This window comes from Apium graveolens, chromosome 7 (genome assembly GCF_009905375.1).
Source record: "Apium graveolens cultivar Ventura chromosome 7, ASM990537v1, whole genome shotgun sequence".
NCBI classification, from domain to species: domain Eukaryota; kingdom Viridiplantae; phylum Streptophyta; class Magnoliopsida; order Apiales; family Apiaceae; genus Apium; species Apium graveolens.
Window position 1 is genome coordinate 114337356 of NC_133653.1, and position 23868 is coordinate 114361223.

Sequence of the window (23868 nt, forward strand, 5' to 3'; positions counted from 1 at the left end):
GGAAAGAATCAGAAGGGATTTTTTCTAGGGAAACATTTCCGAGGAAGGAGGAATTTGTGTTAAGAAAATGCACTTAAAATCTTGGAATTTGCTTTGCAAATCTAAAAAGTTAGGAGGATTAGGACTTAGCCTACTTTAGCAAAGAAATCTAGTGTTATTATGTAAATGGTGGTTCAAGTGGCAGTCTGGTAGAAATGCTAGATGGAATGTCTGGTTGGGAGATAATTATACTTGTGAAAGGTGGGAGGATTTGGAAGCTCAAAGAAATTTAAAGTCCTATTCAATCCTAGTTAATGATGTGCTTAAGGCAGTTGTAAGTTTGTCCAATAGAGGTTTACTAGGTCCAAGAAGCTTAAAATGGGAAGTTGTTGATGGAGAATCTGCATTATTCTGGGAAGATTTGTGGTTTGCAGATAAGGCTCTACTGGAAAATTTTAGTAGGCTTTATGGTATTTCTAAGTTATGGGATTGTTATGATAGGCCAGGTGAAGTTTTTTGGAAGAGAAAGCTAAGAAGTTTGGAATTAGATGAGTTGACAGAGCTCAGTTAGATCATAGATTCTATTGAGTTGAGTAGTAAACAAGATGTGCTGATTTGGGTTTCCTTGGGAGATCAATACAGTTGTAAAGCTGCTTATGATCTAATAAATAAAGATTCAATTTTTAACAACAGTTCCTGGGATGTTATCTGGGGGTATAAGGTTCCAGAATCAGTTAAGCTTTTCTTATGGAAAGTATATTCTAAAGTAATTCCAACTAAGACATGGTTGGCTGATAGGATCAATAGTTTTGAAGAGTCAAAAATTTGTTTGCTTTGTGCTGCTGAGGAGGAGTCTCTTGATCACCTACTCTGGAGATGCATTTTCTCTAGAAAGGTATAGTTTTTTGTACTTGATTGGTGGGGCATACCTTCTAAGGTTCTTATAGGGGATTTGGATTCTATGTGGAAATCTAGAGCTTTGTTCTCTCAAGCTAGTATCAAGAAAGTTTGGTCAAATGTTCTAGTCCCCACAATCTAGACCATTTGGTTGCATAGAAATAAATGTCTATTTCAAAATAGTTATTTGAGTTTAAATCAAGTATGCTTTCTAGTCCAGAGTAGAGCTTTGGAATGGAGCTTAGCAAATGGAATTCCTAGCAAGCTAAAAGCTCAATGGTGGAGAAATAATCCTGTTGGGGCAGTTATAGCAAGTGAAAAGGATTTGTGGTGGGAATTAGTTTTTAGGGAGAAGTATGATATTATTGCTTTCATTGATGGAAGTTTTAAAAAGGATTCAGGAGGAGTAATAGCAGGAATTAGTGGAGTCATCCAGTCAACTTCAGGGGAAATGCTGCTGCAATTTGCAGGCCCTTCAGTAGCTTCAGATGTTTTTGAAGTAGAACTTTCTGCTTTGATTACTATGTTAAAGATTCTAAAGGAGAGTATTTGGAAACTTAAGTACATTTTAATCCTTACAGACAATAAGTTGTTAGTTTCCAAGGCTAATTTGAGTGACCTTCAGAAGAAGCTATGGAACTGTAAGTTTTTATCGGTTCAACTTAAGTATATGAGCAGATGCGAATGCTAAAAGAGGAGCTCATTTGGTAAGCTTAGAGCTGAGTGGAAGGTAATTCAATTTTTTTCATGCATGCAGTGTGTTAGTGGGGAAATTTTATTGGGAGGTGAGCTTTCAGTTTACTTTTTATTTTTAGAAATTCATAGGCCTTTAGGCTCATTTAATTTCCCTATAGGGTAATTATGTTAACTTGGGAAATTAAAAAGCTTGGGAGCTTAATCGGTTGCTTAGGGAGATGTATTCATTTATAGGGGTTATTATCATAGCTCTTAAGGGGGTCTCTTTAGTAGCTATATAAGCACCAATCTTACATGCAGCTGTTTAGTGTCTTTTAGTCTTTCATTTTCTCAAGATTATAGTAGAGTTTGGTTATGGTTTTTTTCTAGTTTTCTTCAATGGAGGCAGAAAATGTCAACGTTAATGCAAGGTGGTTGATGCCCACGAAGGGGACTATAAAGTGTAATATCCATAGCTTCTTCTCTCAATAAGCATTGCCTAATGGGCAGCGTTCTGGGATATGAACGGTCTTTAGAGATGAGACTGAGGTCATTCTTCATATGACTGCTAGTTTACTGGGCTTTGAGGATCAGCTAGAAAATGAACTGCATGCATTGTTTGAGGGGCTTAAGGAAGCTTATTTCAAAGGTTACAAGAAGCTTATCTTGGAAACGGATCATGTGGATGCTTACTGGGATCTGTATAACTCAATAGTGTTAGGGGGAAGGCCTTAATATGCTATTGTGTTGTGGCAGTTGAATCAGAGAAAAGCAGATAAAAACTACAAATGTGAATTGAGGCTCGTTGATAGGGAAGCCAATACATTAACGGCTTATTTGGCTGAACATGGAGCTCGTAATTGGGGTCAGATGGTGATTGTTGAAGAGGATTTCGGCAGAATTGAGGAACTCTGGTATCTGGATATGGGATTGGGAAACATTGATCCCAGGTTTAGAGTTATCAGACAAGGGGAAATTGAGCCTGCTGTGTTACAGGATGAGGTAGTTGATCCTCATGTGGATAGAAGCATGCAAATGGGGAGGATGACCAGGGTCCGGGTTTGCAAGGTGTTGGGTTGGCTGGTGTAGAAGCAGAAGAAGAAGCTGCTGATGAAGGAGTGGGTAACAATGAGGTGGCGGGTTTTGAAATGGTGATTGGGCTTCCGGCTGCAAGAGCTAATCTTGACAATAGAGAAGTTCAGGAGGAAGATGAGGCCATGGAGTTGTGAAGAAGGGGAAGTTGAACAATTACTTTTGTTTATTTAATTTTAATTATGTTTGATGGTTTGAACTTTAGTGGGCTGATTTTGTTTGTTAATGGGCTTGTTAGTTTGTTTAAGTTTAGTTTGGTTGGTAAAGGTGAATGTTAATCCCATTTCAACTAGGTTGGTTGTATGGATTTGGTTGGGCTATGCCCTTTATTTATATATTATGCTTTTAAAAAAAATTAAATTTTAATTCAAAAAAAGAATTTTGGAAAAAAATATACAGAACTATGACTTTTGTATACCTTAAAATACGCGTAAAAAAGACAAAGAAATTTGTATTTTGGGATGGAGTAAATATAATATTGATATTTATAACATACTCCAATACTTTCTAGAAAATAAATGTACTCCAATACCTATGACTCCATAAAACTTAGGGCCTATTTGTCTCCCAGCTTATAAGCTACTTCTGGTTTATAAGCCCGTAAGTACTTATCTCGGACTATTTGTCGACTAAAATTATAAGTTGAATTTACAACTTATAAGTTGATATATTGCATTTTAGTAACGACGTACTTTTTCTCAACTTATTTTGATTTTTCACCTTTTTATTAATTTTGGTTTTTAAATATATGTTTTTAAATGTTAAGTTAATTTAAAAGTCATGAATTAAGATAATTAAATTTAAAAATTATTTATTTTAGTTCATTTAACTTAAATTTTTTTTTGACTTATAAGTAAAATTAACCAAACACTTACATAACTTATAAGTGTTCATCTACTTATCACTTTTAAGCCCCTTATTAATTTTAAATCATAAGTTACTTATTTTAAGATTTCCGAAACGGGCAATTAATTCAGGAAACAACATAGTGAACATAAAAGATTGATACTGAGAGAGATCTCTAAATGAATTTAAAAAATAAAGAAAACAGAAAATAAAATAGAAAAAATAAAAAAAAAATAAAAAGATACAGTTTTTGATCTCAGGAAAACCCTGAGACTGATTTCAGGCTCCCATTCTCTTTTTAAATTTATTAGGGCATTTGTTGTGAATTTTGTACGCGGCATTCTAAATTTTAGACGCCGCTCTATATTCCTTTAACACACCTTCATTCTCCGGAATCTCTTTCCTTTCCATGGAGTCTGCTGCTGTTCTCCGTTCCTTTGAATGTAATCTCTCTCTCTCTCTATATATATATGAATTGTGCATGTGATGTGATGTGATCGCTATGTCATTAATTAATGTAGTTTTCTTGAGCTTCGAGTTGGATTTTAAGTTGTATTTGATGATTACAAGTATATCTCGTTTTTTGCTTATAGAATGCAATGGAATTTGTGTCTGTTTACTCGTTTGTAAGTGTAATTGAATGTTAATTGTGCAAAATGTTGTAATTGAGCTGTTACAACTTATCGAAATTGAGTGAGAACTTTTTTACGGATTAGGTAATTGAATGTTAATTGTGTGCGATGTTGTAATTGAGCTGTTACAACTTGTTGAATTCAGTGAGAACTTTTTTTTTGTAGATTAAGTAATTTTAGGTTCATGAGTTGTAAATTAAACCTTTAATTTGGACCGTTGTTGTACTGGATGTGAACTTCTGTGAATGGATTATTGCAATTATAAATGTTTTTAATGAATTAATACTGCGGTTTGAAGCTACAGAATTAGGTTAGTATAACTTCGTATCGAAAAGCTAAAGAGTTAACTTGAATGAATAGGTAAGAGTTTAGAAGTGAAATTGCATTTTTTTCATGTCCGAAATTTATCATGTGAGTGATCAGAAAGCATATATTAGACATATCTTTTCTTTTTGGTCATCCTACACAAAATACATCTATTGATACAATGCAAATTGTGTTATAATGATGTTGTGGTGACATTTTATTCATTTTGATATAACATTACTTATCAGGTATGATGCTAATATATCTTTGATTCTTTGTCTTTCAATTTTTAAATTCTGTAGGCACCGCTTCAAAACCGACATGGTCTACCTCAAATAGATGTCCCGTCCAAGCCATGACTGTTGGTCGAAGTTTTATTTCATCTCCTTCAAAGAGAGAAATGGGAATAATAACATGTGTTAAGACATTCAGCTCTGCAATCATTGCAAAATCTGATGGTCAGTTTCTTCTTTTTGCCTAATATATGGAATTTGTTTTTTGGCTAAGCTATGAACAATAAGATCTAAACTTTAGATTAGTTTTTTTTCAAGATGTTTCAGATCCATGATTTATCAGGTATCCTTTTAGGATGTCCCTTTTAGCTTTCCAGTAGAACATATTAACTATTATTGATCCTTGTCACTTGAAAAAGTTTACATTTTGGAAACAATTCTTTTTACCTCTATATTACCAAGGGTGAGTATCCTTTGTTGCTGCAATGCCAATACATGAATTAGTAATTGATCATATTGCCGGGTGCTTTAATGTAAAATATATCTGTACCTGATTTCTAGCTCTGTGACATTTAAAAAAAAAATATTTGACCCCGTCTTTACACATATTTGTAATTTTATTAGAGTATATTCATCAGATAGCTGCTCCCAAGGATCAGTGGAAAAGAGTCCATTGCGTGGTGTAACATTTCCAGGTGGATTTGAGGTGAGTTGAGTATTATTCTTTTGTGCCATTTACTGAAACAATATTTCGAGTCATTGACTTACATAGAAACTGACTCACATAGAAACTGATCGCTCCGTAGTGTGCATTATCTATAATTGTCTAACACGAATTCAAACTATTCATGTCTTTGCATCAAATAAACCTATCAAATTAACCTCTTGTCAATTGGTTCATATACATCCTCTATGTCAAAAAACCCAAAAGATATGCATAGTGGATCTGAGTGATATGGTCACAATGATATACTAGTGGGAGATGGTTTCAGTGAGGTATAATCCAGGACGAAAGACAAAAAATATCAAAGATTAAACCAAAATATTAATAATAATATCAACAGCAAAAGAAGGCATAGAACCTGGATAGAGATTGGTGCAGAACGGAAGATTGAAATATTGATTTGTATTTATTTTATATTATAGTTAGAAAGAGATTTAATTGTAATTTACTGTATAGTATGATATATATAAGTATTTGTTTCCTTCATTAGGAAGATTTGACTTGGTGGTCAAGTTTTAGGAGTTTACATGAACAATTGTAATCCGATTTATTCAATAAAATTGATTGACTATTGAACTGAGATTTGTTTCCCTCGGGCTGCGATAACAAACATCTCTTTTGCGGTTGAGAAGAAATTCTAGGGATAGCGATTATTATTCGGTTGAATAACCTTAGCCGTGGATTTTCTTAAATTATGAAACTAATAAATAATGTTAATAATAATCACACGATTAAAAATTAAATACGAAATTTCAATTTACAATCAAAAAATTATATTAATAATACGAGTGGGAGATGGTTTCGGTGAGGTGTAGCCTAGTACGAAAGACAAATATACAAAACTAAGCCAAAATAATAATAATAATAATATCAATGGCAAAAGAAGGCATAGACATTGGATAGAGATTATGAATAATATATCATTAGTACTTCCATTTAATAAATAATTTATTTATAAATAAATTATTACAGTAATAAATAATATTAATAATAATCACACGATTAAAAATTAAATACGAAATTTCAATTTAAAATAGAAAAATTATATTAATAATAAGATAACAAATATTAAAATTAACTTGTGCATGGCATACAAGTTGCGTGTGCAAGTGAGCCGCAGTGGCGCCAAAAGCAAAAAGAGTACAATGTTCACCATATTAAAAAGTTCTTTTCGTATAAACACATGGCTGATAATAATTTTTGTAGTTTTCTTTTTGGGTCTGATATCAAAAGTTAGTTCAAAATTATAAGTTTTCGGTATCCGAACATTGACTTATTGCAGCAAGTAATCAAAAGCAAAACAGATAATTACACAACTTATAATTTGCTAGCAATCTCATCACATTTCGTCAAAGTTGCCAGTTGCCAGTTGCAAGGAACTATTTCTAACAGCATTCAAAGAGATAACAGTTCACTATGGTCTATGCACACTCATGCATGTATTCATTAGTGTTAATTATATAAACAAAGCTAAAAAAATTTAGCCTACAAAGATTTGTTAATACAAGTAAAGCAAGCACATCTTGACCATAATGAACTACATATATGTAACTTATAAGTAATTAATAAAGTTAACCTGTATGTTTCCGAAAGGAAGCCATTGTCTTGAATGTTGTGTCACATGAGTGCGTTACATAGTTAAATAATTGCAATTGCTCCTAGAAGGATAATAGAATTGCCGGTCTACATCTTCTACTCGGAAAGACTTTTATTATTCCGTGGGTTTTTTATTTGGCCTTTTAAATTTGATAGTCGTGCCGAACAGGTAAAATGATGGGTTTAACTCTTAGGTTCAAGAATGAAGGAATTAATGATATCATAGGGTCACTATTATGGAGAGCGATATAAGCAAACTCTTCGGTTAATGACATATAAGGATAGTCGAAATATTTGAGTACCCTATAACGCCAAAGATAAACTCTAGGATGATTGACAGGGCGAATTACGGATTGAGTCTCATAATTTCCCGAAATCCATAATCTTACTTATGCCTAATACCAAATCCTTTAAAACTTTCAAAGTATATTCCGGTTTCATACCGCAACAACTGTTCCTATCAAACTTGATATTCACATGCTTGTCTACAGCTGCTCCTTTAGGGTAAGAAGGAATAACTTTATAAATTAAATCTTGAGGAGCGTGAATTGTACGAACCCTAGTTCTAGTCAGTCATACCACATGGCTCCAACACAAAAACTAGAAATTATAGCCCAACAAACATATGAGTAATTAAGCCCATGATTAGTACATTAAAAAATCATATAATTAAGCCCAATAATCAGATAATTAACTCGAGATAAATTATCAATCTTAATTATGGTCTGTATAATTAGTGCTAATAAAATAGCAAGTATAAGGTAAAAATGTAAAGATTTTTATCCAAAAATTAGTTTATTAATTGACCGTAAAGTGCGGGGCATTTAACGAGCCAATCGAATCTATCTACATCCATGGGAGTGTCACTATAATGGAATTTTGTTTGAAACTCTAATCCTAGTTTGCATCAGGGTAATTAATTAAAAGAAAGGGAATCAATTGTCGTTTGTTGGTTTATTTTATAAAAAATGTTATTCATTTACTCCTTTTGTTTTTATGTATTTATTAAAAACAATAAAGAAAGTCTATACAAGTGTACGAGGTAAGTGAGCAAGAAACTGCGTCGCAATACCTTGTTGAATAGCAAATCCTATCATATGAAAACATATTCAGCCGAGCCTGCAACCATAACATTTTTATTCATAATCTTCTGCACTCTCCTAAGAAACTCAACAACATCAAATGCGAGGAATCCAAATGTGTCAAAAGCAAAAGGCATGAACACGTGTTAATTATCTTTGCATGCTGATCATATTTACGCACATTTGCCTCAACTGCTTTTGTAGCCGCCTGACCAACTACAGACATCCCTTTTCCAAATCCACTCAAAGGAGAAACACCTATTAGATCAACACAATTTTCCTTCATTCCAACAGTATACTAACACATGAACTGACTTAAGAGTTGATCTGACTTCACCGGGAGAAGTAAGAAAGTTAACCGGTGCTTCCTTTTTTAGTTGAAATCCAAGCTCTCTATAATACATCATATATCACATCTCTTATCAAGTCATGTCGATATTTGAAACCTTGGTTGTTTTTGACAATATACAACGTTCTCTCTAAATATATCCATCTGACACATGCAACAGGGACACTGAGCTCCATTTGAAAATAAAGGAATCACGTCCCTGTACCGAAATATCATCTGATATTCCATTGGTGTCATACGATGTCCTAATCCCTCTCTATGGGAGTGGCTAATAAGAAATCCCGAGTATGTGTGGCTCCCAAGTACCGGAAAACTATTGTTTGCCTCTTTTTTTCATTTTAGAATTACCCAACATCTTTCAAACTCTATTTCGTATCCTTACTATTGGGTTTTTTTTCCTTTTGCATACTACAATATAATTTAAATCTTACATATAAAAAATAGAATGATAAATTTTAAAAATTTATAATAACTTAGTAATAAATTTTTAAAATATAATATTCATATTAATCTATTTTTTACATGGAATATTTAAATTATATTGAAGTGTGCAAAGGAAAGAAACCTAATAGTAAGGGTATGAATGGAGTTTGAAAGATGTTGGGTAATTCTAAAATGAAAAAAGAAGTAAAGGAATAACAATTTTTTATAAAATAAAACCAAAAAAAGGACAATTGATTCCCTTTTAATTAATTACCTCCAAGCAAACTAGAGTTAAAGTTTCAAACAAAATTCTATTATAGTGACACACCCACGGATGTTGATAGATTCGATTGGCCCGCCCCACGCTCTATGGTCAAGTAGTAAACCAATTTTCGTATAATTTTTTTTCTATTTACCTTATAACTGTTATTTTATTAGCACTAATTATTCGGACAACAATTATTATTTATCTCGAGTTAATTATCTACTAATCAAATTATTGGGCTTAACTATCTAATTTTTTATGTACTAATCATAGACTTAATTACTCAATTTTTTGCTGGGCTATAGTTTTTTTGTTGGATTCGTGTGTACGACTAGAATTAGGGTTCGAACATTTCTCGTTCCTCAATATTTAGTTGACAATGTTATTTCTTATTACCCCAAAGGAGCAATTATAGACAAGCATGAGAATATCAAGTATGATAGGTACGGCTGTTGCAGTATGAAACCGGAATATGCTTTGAAATTTATTAAAAGATTTGGTATTATGCATGAGTCTGATTATGGAATTAAGAGACTTCATCTGATTATGGAATTAGGAGACTTCATCTGCCTATTCGCCCTCTCAATCATCCTAGAGTTTATCTTTGACGTTCTAGGGTATTCAGATGTTTCGACGATCCTTATGTGCCAATAACCGAAGAGTTTGCTTATATCGCTCTCCGTAATGGTGGCCTTATGGTGACCCCGGAGTTCAAGTTCTCTCTCTCTTTTTTGAGTTTCTGTAGCAGCTTATTCGTTTCTAGACTCTATTCCGGAGAACTTTAGCTTCAACTATTTTGACCTTGGAAGACTCATGTGGGTACTCAATTTCGTTGAAGGCACGTCGAGGCGCAGCGAGGCGTTTTCGCAGGATTCTATAATATATATTTCGTTATCTAAATAAATTCATTTCATTTTGATGAGGCGCCGCCTCGCCTAGCGCCTATAACATTGGGATTACATGAAACTTTTTTGAGGATTATTTATTACTTGATGATCGGAGAGCTAGTCTTATGTTCTGGTCGCACCTTCACCTCAAAATGCGCCCTCCTATGATGATCTTCTCAGGTGAATCCCTAGTATGTTTTTCTGTGCATAGCTCATTTATGAAAATTCTTAATTGAGGAAGCGTCCATGGTTTTGGGTGGGCATAAAGGAAAGCAATCATGGGATGAAATAGCTGGGGATGGATGACCCCCACAATATTGTTTCAAGATTACACTTTGAAATACGTTATGCCTTGTGAGAGGTTCACATTTTTGTATGATATTTCTTGTTTTATTACGCCGAGTTAGCCCATATAAGCTTAGGGAGGTGCATAAGTGGTATACCTGTCTCAGTAGACTAAGATTATTGAAGTTGTTGAGAAGATACTTTTTTGAGGGTTTATGAATTGAAGAAATCGAAGGACGCACCCTTGATATCGTATTTTAGAAGGAGAGATTGAAAGTGCGCCTTGAGGGAGAATATTTATGAAGAATTTTGGTGTTTTGAAGATTGAGAATTTCATACTTTATCTCTAATTTCACATGGAAATGTGGGTAGTTGTTATAAACAAAATTTGGTATCGGATCTTTTCGGGTCGAAGTCGGGTCGATTGGACTCAAATTAGGGAAAAGACAAAGGAATTAGGGGTTTGTTGATGTGTATGGAAGGTAGGGCGCGCTTTCTTCCTTTTGGACCCTCAGGGCGCGCCCCGGGTAGTTGGGCAGATTCTTTGGTGAATTGCTCCTCGGATTTAGGTATATGCTCAAGGGAAATACGCCGTGATTTCAATAAATACCTACAACAAATCACGTCGTGAAGGAGTTGTATCTATTTGTTGTAGGTATCTATTGAAGAACTCTTTTTTAAGATGCAACTTTAGGAAGGTGGTGTCCATGGTTAGAGACCTCCAAGGATATGCATACTCTGAAGCCCTCCTCCTGTAGTCAATGGGTGTCCTGATTGTAAAATCCGGTGTGTGCTTTGAGAGCTCTGTTCATGTTATCAACGGATGTCCTCGTTGAGAAATTTTGAATTAATTAGGCGCTTTTGTCCCGAAAGCTTATGATTACCTGAGGGGTAAGTCTTGGCTATAATTGCAACTACGTTGGCCAAGTAGACAACTAGTAGCCGTTAGGGTCGGTTCGTAGGCTGGGTCGGTTCGTAGGCTGGGTCGATGCGTATCAGTGAAGTCCCTACACTGTAGTTGAGCGTTGGGCCTTTTTGACCGGACCTCATCGGCATACATTCCTAAAACTAGTTGAATACGGTTTTGAAGGTTCTCCTACTGGGTCTCAGAATGGGAAACCTAGCCTGTATTTATAAAAGTACATAAAGCATCTAAACATCGTATAATTTCTGCATATACGCACTGTAAAATTACCTTTGCTCCTCGGCTTTCTCTTTGTTTATACACATCAAAATTAGGCCTAGAAGTACTAGCAATCCTATTACAGTGGGAATGACAATGCAATGATTTTCACTCCCCCCTCGGGCTCCCATTGACAACTGTGCAATAAAAACAAAAACGGCCATAATAAAAAAACAGTACAAAAATCATAATAAAATTTAAATTATTTCTATGAGAAAATTAATTTGGCGTACAAGATTGAGTAGAAGTCCTAACGTAAAGAGGAATGCCATTGTCTGCATAATTTCTCATATCAATGAGATCACCGAACCATAACATAGATCAAGATCTACCTTGTCTAATATCCACATTTGAGTAAGCTATAAAAGAACAATTTTTCCTGCACTCCGTCTCACAATCAGCAAGGCTCATGCTTCGATTGAACCATGATGTCTGCGTATCAGGCAACTTAAGGTTTGGAATCTTCTGAAATCCGTCTCCACCGCCACAAGTTACTTGAGCTGCATTAACACATCCTCCAGACCAATTTGCAGCTTTCTAATTTTCCGGAGATCTAGGCACAAATCCTCCTAAACATTCACAAGAACTTTGTCTTGATTGAGCTCGAGTAATATCACAACTACCATAGTGGCCCACAAAGTCCATAAGGGTCACATTCATCATAAAGCACACTAATGTACCGACTGAATATCCAATTTTTAAAATTGTAAAACCAAGTTATAAGTTCAATATATCCACCAGGATTCAAATGAAACCTCACAGGTCTAGAATTATTGTTGACATCAAACTTGGAATATATTTCATTATATGTCTCAATAAGTTTCAAGTCAAAATTGAGATCTGGATTTTTAAATGACACACCACTAAATTGAATACCATCCCCATGGTCCAAATCTGAAACTTGTGGCAGTAGAATCATCATCCATTTCATCTGTGGATATCCTTCAATGTACATTCTAAAAGTGTAATTACCAGGTGAAGGATCATTAAAACTTTTCCAGGACCTTAATATCATTCCAGCCCTGAACATAAATCTCATCCAAGTTTCATGCCTCATAAAATATGATCAGTAGGATGATCAACAATCTGCCACAGATTTTTCAGGGTCAGTGTCATTTTCATACCTGATTACAAGGTTTGATGAATCTATTAGTTGTGCCACTACAAGATTATTCTTCATGGATTTTGTTGAATTAGAAAACCACATTGTGCTGTTTCTGCCATTCACAAGTTCCAAATTCCCATTGACATCAATCCTTAACACTCCAGAAGTGTTGAGAATCGGAGTCTCTCTGTTAGCTACCCAAACAACAGTCCTGTTGGATACATTTTTGAACCATATGCCTATATATCGATTCTTGGAACTTCCGGGACTGAAGAATCCAAGCTCAAATTCCCCACCAGATGATACAATACTGCTAAGTCCATCATCTCTAAGTGTTTGCTTCACATTCAAGGTGTCACCTGCAAGAAAAATGGTTATAAAAATCAAGAAAATAATCAAAAAAGAGCACAATAAATTATACATCCTTAAAAGGTAATATTTTTTTTGTCCGCAGATAATGATATTTGAACTTATATAGAGAAAATATTGAATATGTAGTACACATAATTTTTTGAAAATCATCATATCATTCTTTTTAGGACCAGCCATCTTCAAAAGAATCAGATCTCCCTTGTTAAAAAAATTTGCACACGCTGAAAGACCCGTGGAATAGGGCCAAGAGGAGGGTCTACACCTTTGGTCTTTTTGCTCAACTTGCATGACTGAACAATTTTATATTATCAATTGGCACAGGAGTGTAAATAATTTCTTAGTATATCATTGTGAAGTTGGACTAAAGAGATTATACCAACATTATTATGCAAATAAAGCGTGGATGCATCATCTGTATAAAAAGCTACTATAACCATAATAAATGTAAATGGATAGAGAATAATTTTATAAATAGTATAGACATTTGGTTATTATTGTAACTTCCTATCAGGGTTAAGTAACAAAAGGATGGTTTGTAATAAATGTTAATCATGTGGTTGTTCACTTGTTCTTGTTTCATATTATAACCTAAGTACGATCTGTAGAAGGTGGATGGGGTCTGTTGCTATCTATATTATTTTTATAAATAGGTGGTTTAATGGTAATTGGTCAGTGACTCCCAAATACAGGACCCCGGATCTGGAGGGCGTCACATACGTACTTCTAATTTGACTATCTATATCATTTTTCCTATATATTTTCTTCCAATCATGCTAATGTTTAAACATATATGGATATAATGATAGGCATTGGGATGTTTGCGAAATCCCATTTCTGCAAAAGCAGATTTGTCGGGATATGGTCCTTCGTATAACTTGGTTGGCAAACGAGTCAGTGAAGTAAAATGTTCTAATTCTCAATTTGAATCAAACATGATTGAGAATTTGGAAGATGATTTTGTACTGAAAGCCAGCGATGCAAGTGGGGGAGATGGTTATACAAGAGGTGGTGGAGGCAATGACAATGGAGGTGGTGATGATGGTGGTGGTGAAGAGGATGAAGATGGTGAAAATGAATTTGGACCAATAATGAAGTTCGAGGAAGTAATGAAGGAGGCAGAAAAGCGAGGGGCTACCCTTCCTACGGATATGTTAGAGGTTGCAAAAGCCACGGGACTACGCAGCTTAATTCTTACTCGATACCTGGATTTGCAGGTATAATGTAATTTGAATTGTGTTTTAGCTTGGAATTTTACCGTCTTTAGAAATTTTTATAACATGGTCTTAAATTTTGCATGCAGGGGTCTGCTTGGCCTTTAGGTTTTTTAATGAAATACTGCACGATGCTCAGAAATAGAATGCTTGCTGATCCTTCTTTTTTGTTTAAAGTTGGAACAGAGGTTTGATACTTGTTCTTTTTATTAATCTGGCAAAATTATATTGGCTTCACTTACTTTTGCTATTATTATAAATGACTTTGTATAATAGATGATATATATCCGTCAACAGTTGACTCGGGAAGGCTATTATTGTACATTGGCTTACTGACAAGAGAAAATATATTCTTCATCAATTTCTACTTTTGTCAATGGTCAACCACTTTTCAATTATATTACTTTAGAGATTTTTGAATGTCAGATGCAATACAACTCAAACTCCTACGAGCATTAAGTATGTATGGATTAGATCAGACTTCCTAACCAAGTTTTAGTATACGTTTGGAATCAGTCACACAAAATTTCAAATATGAAAATCTGTTGGTTATAGCTTTGGAATACTCGAAGCATGAATTTTTTATTTAGGTAATATATACAAATGACAACTTTATTTTCATGGTTAAGCCCCCTTGCGTTTGGACTACAGATAAATCGTTTTTTGTAGGTTTAATTGAAGAGGATCATCCTTTAGTTGAAGCAGTGAGACTTGTCATTTGTATTATTTGACTTTCCGTTCTCTTGTTATAATATTCATATGCTTTGGACAATATCATGAAGTTTTCGAAAGTGGACAAAATAATATAGGTGGTTATTGATTCCTGTTGTGCAACATTTGCTGAAGTTCAAAAGAGAGGAAAGGATTTCTGGTCAGAGTTTGAGTTGTACTCTGCAGATCTTTTAGTTGGTATAGTTGTTGACATTGCTTTGGTTGGGATGCTAGCACCATATGCTCGAATTGGAAAACCATCTGTTTCAGGTGGCTTTTTAGGACGGATGCAACACGTTGTTGGAGCACTTCCTAGCAGGTTAATCTATTATTTCATTAGATGTTTCATGAAGTTCAATAATCCTGCAGTACTAAATTGTGGGAATGAAGCAAACATCTGATATTTGGAAATTTAGACAATTCAAAAACACTAGATATTTGTCCTCTCTAATCCAAAAAGACGAAAACAGCTATATCAGCTGATCTTTAGTTTTCTCATGTTCTGATAAATGCAGTGTTTTTGAAGCTCAGAGGCCTGGATCAATATTTTCATTAAAGCAGAGAATAGCTACGTATTTTTACAAGGTACTAGTTATTGATCATGAATAAATTCATGACCGGCTTGTTCTACTATTGCATGTTTATTAGTAATTCATTGTTGTTACAGGGTCTATTGTATGGCTCCGTTGGATTTGGTTGTGGTCTTATTGGGCAAGGCATCGCAAATATGATCATGAATGCGAAGCGGTACTCTCTCTTAAATCTATTTATTTTCTTATAAACTATTTCATTAAAACTGGTTTCACCCCTCTAATTTTATTGAACTTTCTATTCTTTACTATTGTTGATTTAGCATCCTTTAGTTCACAAATATTCATACATGGAATTTTAAATATTATTAATTTAAGTTACATTTGTTGATCTTATTAACTAAAAATGTTCATAGGAGATACGATGACCAATGTGATAACAATAAACATCTGGAAGTTTATGTATAATACCTTTTATAAAATCATTTATGTAGCATATCATCTGTATTAAGAATGGGCAAATGATCAGGAATCAGACATAATGTATAAAGAAATAGAGTTAATTGCACTTTGCAACCCCCACCTCTCAAAAATCAAAACAGTATACCTACTTTGCAAAACAAAGTTTGCAACCCTTAACTTTCAATATCAACTATAACATGCATCCCTTGCCGTTATAAATTTGAAATTGAGATGTTAATATTAATAATTAAAATTTTAAATCAATTAAAATATTTATTTTAATGCATTTTTACATGAAAAAAATTATAGCTATTTTCTATTAGTAATACTCTAAATTAATCATAATGCTAAATGTTTAAAATATATTTATTAAGCAAAATATATGTTTATATATATAATCATAAAGTTTCTAAATATATCTATATTTCAAAATTTTAAAAATTATACTGAGTAATAAAATAATTGACATTAATATTATTTTTATAATTTGAAATTCTAAATTTTAGTTTAATTTAAAAAAAATTAAAATTATTATTTAAATATATTGCTGAATTTCAATTTTACCCTCCACAATATAAATATTTTTAACAAAATAGTTAAAGGGATGCATATTTTATTTGATGTCTAAAGTTAGGGGTTGCAAACTGTATATTTGAAAATAAGTAAATAATTTTGTTATTCAATGAAAGGTAGGGTTGCAAAATGCAATTAACTTAAAGAAATAACCTAAGATCATTATAACATCTCGTTAAAATACTTCAACTCTCGAGTTACATAACTTGTTTTTTTCCTCTCCATGTGACAGAAGCATGAGGACGTTGGAGAAAGATATACCTGTGCCCCCACTTGTGAAAAGTGCTGTGCTATGGGGTAAGTTATTATACTGCATTTAGTTAATATCTGCCTCAGAGATATCCATAAAAGTTACCTAAAAGCTAAGATAAATTATAAATAACTTAGTTTTCAAAAGTTATCTTGTTCGCTTCTTGATCAGGTGTTTTCCTTGCGGTGTCCTCCAATACTCGTTATCAAATAATCAATGGAATGGAAAGTGTAGTGGAATTTTCACCTCTGGCGAAGAAATTCCCACCTATAGCCTTGGCCTTCACAGTCGGGGTACGATTTGCCAACAATATATATGGGGGAATGCAGTTTGTAGATTGGGCCAGATTGAGCGGAGTACAGTAGCTTGCCGAGCATATCCATCAATAGTTTTTTAGTTACTTGCCTGTCAGAATTTGTCTTGACTGTTTAGTTTTTATAGGATCTACTGTTTGGTAGGTTATTTGCTGGGAGAGTGTTGGGCGCGTTTATCAGAACCGACTTCTCTGTAGAGGAGGTTTAAGGTCTTGTCATTCTTCCTGGTGTATGGGGGCATACCTTGTATGTTAGGTTAGGTTTATCTGCAGTTAAGAAAGTTTTCATTGCAAACTTAGAGCATTTTTGGCTGAACTTACCATTACAATTTATGACTTAAGGTGGCTTGACGTGATAAGTTGAAAGTGAAAATTTTTAGCATCTTGGTAATTATAGAATGTGTTACTTATGACTTACCAAAAATATAATAATAAATATAAATTTCATAGATTGTCATTTGAGTGTAATTACCCTTTCTCATTTAAAACCTTAAAAAGTAGGTTGTTTTAAAAAATACCTTCTCCCAACTTCTAATTTTAAGTTATTTTGAAATTATTACTTGGATTTTCCAACTTTATGTCAAAATTCGCATCGAGCTCTAGACTTGCAAGTTCCGAGGGCTACTCAATTAATATTATTATTTATTAGTATAGGACTTAATTGGTCTCAACTAGTATATATTTTGTACAAAAATATTCTTTCATAACTATTGATATTTTATGAATTAAACTATTATTTTTTAATAGATAAATACATTCCGTCAAATTTTGTAACTTACGTTAATGAGCTCACTTTAACATTATTATTATTGTACTTTAATTACCCAATTATTATTTTTGCATAAAAATAACTGGTTTATATGAATTGACATTTATTAACTAAATTATTATTTAAATATAATTTAATTATATTCATACTTTTAAAACCAAATGACTTTGAGATTATTTATCATTAAAAATACAAACCAGAGAAACCGAAAACTATAAAAATAGAATTCTTAAGTAAATTCGACGTATGGCAAATTTTTTTTATAACATACAATATTTATAATCAATAAAACGAAATCGAAATCAAGAAAGACATATTTGTATTGTATTTTGTAATTATGTATTACTAATTTCTAATACCATTAATTCAGATAATGTTAAAGATTTACTTATATTTGTATCACGGTTTTAAAAAATCTTGAAAATTCATTTTCATTTTTCTATTATTCCTTAACGAAAGGATATTGTATGTAGTTTAAAAAAATAATTATCGAGACTAAAAAAATGTAGAAGAGACTAATTTATACTAGAAGCAATACGAAACTATTCTATGAAGGCTCACTCATTAAATTTTTCATATTTCGTATGTCGAGCTTATTCAAAAAATTGATTTTTACATTTTTCGGTTTATGTTATTTATTTAGGGGTGATGATGGAAAATACTCATTTTTGGGGTGAAATTAGTCAAAATATCCATTTTAAAAATATAATTCTGAAAATACCGTTTTTGTTACGCATTTTTTGATTGGGTAAGCGTAATACGTAATTTTGAATTGGGTATGTCGGAAAAGTACTAAAGATACGCATTTTCAGTTTGGGTATTAACTTTGAGATATCATAAAAAAATTGAATTCTCATTTAACTAATGCGTATCTAATACAAATTAGGATACCCAATTGGCATATGCGTATTCTATACGGTATTTTAAGCATTGACGGTATTTTAAGAATTCCTCCGCCAGAATAAGTATTTTCATGCATCAAAAATTGTTATTTTTAACATTTTTTCTTTATTTAGTAGCAGTGTCAATCATGCACAACGACTTTTCAATAAAAAAATCTCAAAGTCACTTACACATTCTAAAAGTATATATTTGTTATATTTTTATTAAATAATAATTTGGTTAGTAAAATATAAGTATATCATTTTTGTGTAAAACAATTAATAGTTAACCTATTGAAGTGCAATAAAAAAATAAAAAGTAAATTTAATAACGTTTGTTTAAAAAAATAATACTTTAATTCATAAAATGCCGAAAATTTTAAAAGAGTTATTTTTTTGTAAAAATATAAAAGTTAAGATCATCATTATATAATCAAGTCTTGGTATAACCTAAATAAACAGTATATACATAGCTTATAATGAGTGCGCTACACGATTTTTAAAAACTAACTCTATAATCCGGGTAATGTATGTGCATACTCTAAATTGTGATAATTGAATTTGTTTCCGCTTTAGTAGTGGACAATATATTTATGTTGTTATTTAATGGATGAATAATTTATTTATTTATACATATGAGGCCGAGTGATTGATGTATGTTTGCAATGGTGCATTTGCAAGAAATAATAGATTATGTTAGTATGCATTTTTTTCCATTTCATAATTAGGGATTTGTAATATGTTAATACTTAAAAAGTAAAATAAATATAAATGATTATGTGTGCATGAAGTATATCAATCACTCTAAATATATTATTAAATATATTTGATAATATCATGGCTAATATGATTTATATTTAGTTTTCAGATCTTACTTAACAGGACAAATCAGTACTTATACTGGAAGTCAGGACTTAAGGATATCAATACTTATATTATCAGGAGATAATCATCAGAAGTTGGATATCAGAACTTAAGTGCTGAAGGACGATCATATAAGAACAGTAGCAGATTAAAGGAAAGAAGATCGAGATAAACATAAGAAGAGATATGCATGAAGAAGGAGTTCCGTGAAGAATGGAATACTTGGAAGAAAAGATATCTGATTGATATATTTTAGGAAGCAGAATTATATTTCATATCAATTAGCGATTATCTTGTAACTGTGTAGTATATAAACACAGACATAGGGTTTACACTATAAGTGTTATCATATTCGAGAAGATTATTCATTGTAACCCTAGCAGCTCTCGTGATATTTGTTCATCACTGAGAGGTAACAGTTCTATACTGTAACAGAGTTTATTGTTTCAATAAAGTTTGTTTTCTGTTACTTAAGATATTAAAGTTCGATTTGATTGTATTTTACACTGTATTCACCCCCTCTACAGTGTGTGTGACCTAACAAGTGGTATCAGAGCTTATCTGTTAACACACATACAGTTAAAGATCCAAACACAATCATGTCTGACACAGAAACTCCAACTAAGCCTACCAAAACTGAAGAACCTCCAAAGACACAAATCCAAAGTCGGTATGAAACCATCAGAGTTCCCATACTGAGACCATCTGAATATGCCATATGGAAGGTGAGGATGACCATGTTTCTGGAAGCTACAGATCCAGAATATCTTGATAGAATCAAGGAAGGGCCTCACAAACCAACCAAGCTCGCTGTTGCAGTTGCAGGTGAAGCAGCAAAGACCGTACCAAATGAGAAGAGTGATTATACTGCTGAAGATATAGCATCAATTGCTAAGGATGCTAAGGTACGACACTTACTGCATAGTGCCATTGATAATGTAATGTCAAACAGGGTAATTAACTGCAAGACTGCTAAGGAGATATGGGATGCTCTGGAAACAAGGTGTCAGGGAACCGACACAATTAAGAAGAACAGGAAGACAATACTCACTCAAGAGTATGAACACTTTGACTCAAAGGCTAATGACTCATTGACTGATTTATATGATAGATTTGTCAAACTCTTGAATGATCTGTCACTGGTTAATAAGGAGTATGATCTTGAAGATTCAAACCTTAAATTCCTGTTAGCTCTTCCTGAATGTTGGGATTTGAAGGCAACAACAATAAGAGACAATTACAATCTTGATGAAACAACTCTTGATGAAATTTATGGAATGCTCAAGACTCATGAACTTGAGATGGAACAAAGAAGCAAGAGGAAAGGAGGAAAGTCAAGGACAGTTGCTCTTAAGGCTGAAGAAGAATCCCCCAAGGCAGCTACCTCAAGGAAAGACAAGGGTAAAGCTCTTTTCACAAAATCTGATACTGAGTCATCAAGTTCTGAAAGTGATGATGACTCAGATTCTGAAAGCTTGCCTGAGACTGATGCTGATGAGGAGATGATGAAGCTGTGTGCTCTTATGGTGAAAGAGAACACAAAGATTGCATACAGGAAGTTCAGGAAGGAAAAGAAGTTTTCCAGGAAAGGCATAAGTTCTGATAAGAAGAATTTCAGAAGATCTGAAGGCAGAGGAGGAAAGTCTGATAGAGGAGATTATACCAATGTCAAATGCTATAACTGTGGTGAGAAAGGCCACATATCTCCTGATTGCAAGAAGGTAAAGGGTGACAAAGGCAAGGCTCTTGTCACAAAGCAGAAAAGCTGGACAGACACCTCAGACTCTGAAAGTGAGGAGAACTATGCGTTGATGGCAAATGCTGATAAAGAAAGTGCTGAGAGCAGTTCTGAAGCTGCTGAAACAAAGGTACCTCAGACTACTTATGCTTTTCATACTGATGGTATTAATGAGTTGAGAAGATATCTTAAAACCATGTTTGTTAGTTATAGAGATCAAACTTTAACATGTGAAAGATTAACTTCTGAAAATCTTGCTTTTAAGAAAAGAAATGATTTCTTAGAAAAAGAGTTAGTTATGTTTCATCAAACTCAGAAGGATAGAGATGATGCCTTTTATGTTAGGGATGAAGTGCTAAAAATGAATGAATCTCTAAAAACTGAGTTAGAAAAGGAAAGAGAGATAATCAGGACTTGGACTAACTCTGGCAGAACAACTCAAAATTTGCTAAGTAGTGAAAATTGGAAAGAGGGTTTAGGTTATGGAGATGATAAGAATGATAAAGGAACTGTAGAAATTAAGCCTGTTGTTAAGAAAAAGGCAAAGTTAAAACCTGTTAAGTTTGTAACTGTAAAATCTGATAATGAGAAATCAGAAGTTAAAGTGGAATTAACTTCTGACAAACTAAAACAGGAAAAGACTGCTGAAGTAAACGTAGGCTTGATGACCAAGAAGCAGCTTAAGCATAAGCTGAAAGATGTTAAGAATGTAAACAAGGTAAAATCACCTAGGAAAAATAGGAATGGAAAGGAAGGTGTGAATAAAAGCAATGATTATAAACCTGTTCCTGATGCTCCTAGGAAAACATGTCATAACTGTGGAAGTTCTAACCATCTGGCTTCTTTTTGCAGGAAGAATAAGAACATTAACTCCTTACCTTCAAAATCAGGAGTTACGAGTCAGTCTGTTAGATATAAACCACAGAATCCTTGTTTTCATTGTGGTAGTTTATGGCATTCCATTTATACTTGTAAGGAATATCATAGCTTGTACTATGATTATTATCAATTAAAACCTTCTTTGAAGAAAGTTTCCATTGTTCCTTCTAGTGTAAATTCTGATTCAAAGTCTGATACTGTAAGTTCTGATAAGAAAAATGTTAACATAAACTCTGATGCTAAATCCGCTGCAAATGCTAACAAACTTGATAAGGCCAAAGGATCCAAGCAAGTCTGGGTCCTTAAAACTAACCATTAGTGGTCTTTGTGATTGCAGGGCAACAGGAAAAATATTCTAGTTCTGGACAGTGGATGTTCAGGACATATGACTGGAAATAAAGCCCTGCTATCAGACTTTGTGGAGAAAGCTGACCCAAGTGTTTCTTATGGAGATGGCAACATTGGAAAAACATTGGGATATGGCAATATCAATCTTGGGAATGTCATCATTAAAGAAGTAGCTCTGGTCTCAGGACTTAAACACAATCTGCTGAGTATAAGTCAAATCTGTGACAGAGGTTATCATGTTGATTTCTTTGAAGAACACTGTGAAGTTGTGAGTAAATCTAAAGGCAAAGTTGTTCTGAAAGGATACAGGCGTGGTAACATTTATGAAGCTAAGCTTTCAACAAGTACTGATGGTTCTGCAATCTGTCTGATGATTAGAGCATCAATTGAAGAAAGTTGGAATTGGCACAAGAAACTCTCTCATTTAAATTTCAACAATATAAATGAGCTGGTCAAAAAAAATCTTGTGAGAGGACTGCCAAAGTCAGTATTTGCTCCTGATGGCCTTTGTGATTCTTGTCAGAAGGCCAAACAGAGAAAATCTTCATTCAAGAGCAAGACTGAATCATCAATTCTTGAGCCTTATCATTTACTACATGTTGATCTATTTGGTCTAGTAAATGTCATGTCTATTGCAAAGAAGAAATATGCATTGGTCATAGTGGATGAGTTCACTAGATACACATGGGTGTATTTCTTGCACACAAAAAGTGAAACTGCATCTATCTTGATTGATCATGTCAAACATCTGGATAAATTGGTCAAAGATTCTGTGAAAACCTTAAGGAGTGATAATGGCACTGAGTTCAAGAATTTGATAATGGAAGAGTTCTGCAAAAACCATGGAATAAAGCAGGAATTTTCTGCTCCTGGAACTCCACAGCAAAATGGAGTTGTTGAAAGGAAGAATAGAACTCTCATTGAAGCTGCACGTACAATGCTTGAAGAAGCAAAGCTTCCAACCTATTTCTGGGCTGAAGCTGTGCAGACTGCTTGTTTTACTCAAAATGCAACACTCATTAACAAGCAAGGAAAAACACCATATGAGATGGTGAAGAAAAAGAAGCCAAATATGAAGTACTTTCATGTATTTGGATGCAAGTGTTTTGTTCTCAAGACTCATCCTGAACAGCTATCCAAGTTTGATCTAAAAGCTGATGAAGGAATCTTTGTTGGATATCCACTTTCCACAAAAGCCTTCAGAGTCTATAATTTGAGAACAAAAGTGGTCATGTAATTTATCAATGTCTCCTTTGATGACAAGAAGATTACCGGTCTTGAAGATTTTATTGACCATGATCAGCTGAGATTTGAAAATGAAGACTCAAATTCTGATACTGAAAATCCTGACAGTCTAAGTCCTGATACTGTAAACTCTGATGGATTAAACTCTGATGTTATTGAAACT

The 23868-nt window shown here is 33.5% G+C and overlaps 1 protein-coding gene across 1 annotated transcript; it reads left to right on the forward strand.

The window, feature by feature from the left end:
* The first annotated feature begins 3752 nt into the window (after positions 1-3752).
* On the forward strand, positions 3753-17297 carry LOC141672943 (protein RETICULATA-RELATED 1, chloroplastic-like). The gene is made up of 10 exons (XM_074479640.1): positions 3753-3932; positions 4730-4885; positions 5299-5366; positions 13738-14145; positions 14232-14330; positions 14952-15172; positions 15369-15438; positions 15521-15600; positions 16651-16715; positions 16840-17297. The coding sequence occupies exons 1-10, from the start codon at positions 3899-3901 to the stop codon at positions 17031-17033; spliced, it is 1395 nt and encodes a 464-aa protein (XP_074335741.1). The 5' UTR covers positions 3753-3898; the 3' UTR covers positions 17034-17297.
* Positions 17298-23868: the final 6571 nt, after the last annotated feature.

What these genes read in the sequence shown, in the direction of transcription:
- LOC141672943 (XM_074479640.1), top strand. Translation starts at nt 3,899, where the DNA reads ATGGAGTCTGCTGCTGTTCTCCGTTCCTTTGAAT. An exon ending in AATCATTGCAAAATCTGATG is followed by an intron (nt 4,886 to 5,298) that starts GTCAGTTTCTTC and finishes TATATTCATCAG; the next exon opens with ATAGCTGCTCCCAAGGATCA. An exon ending in GAAAAGTGCTGTGCTATGGG is followed by an intron (nt 16,716 to 16,839) that starts GTAAGTTATTAT and finishes CTTCTTGATCAG; the next exon opens with GTGTTTTCCTTGCGGTGTCC.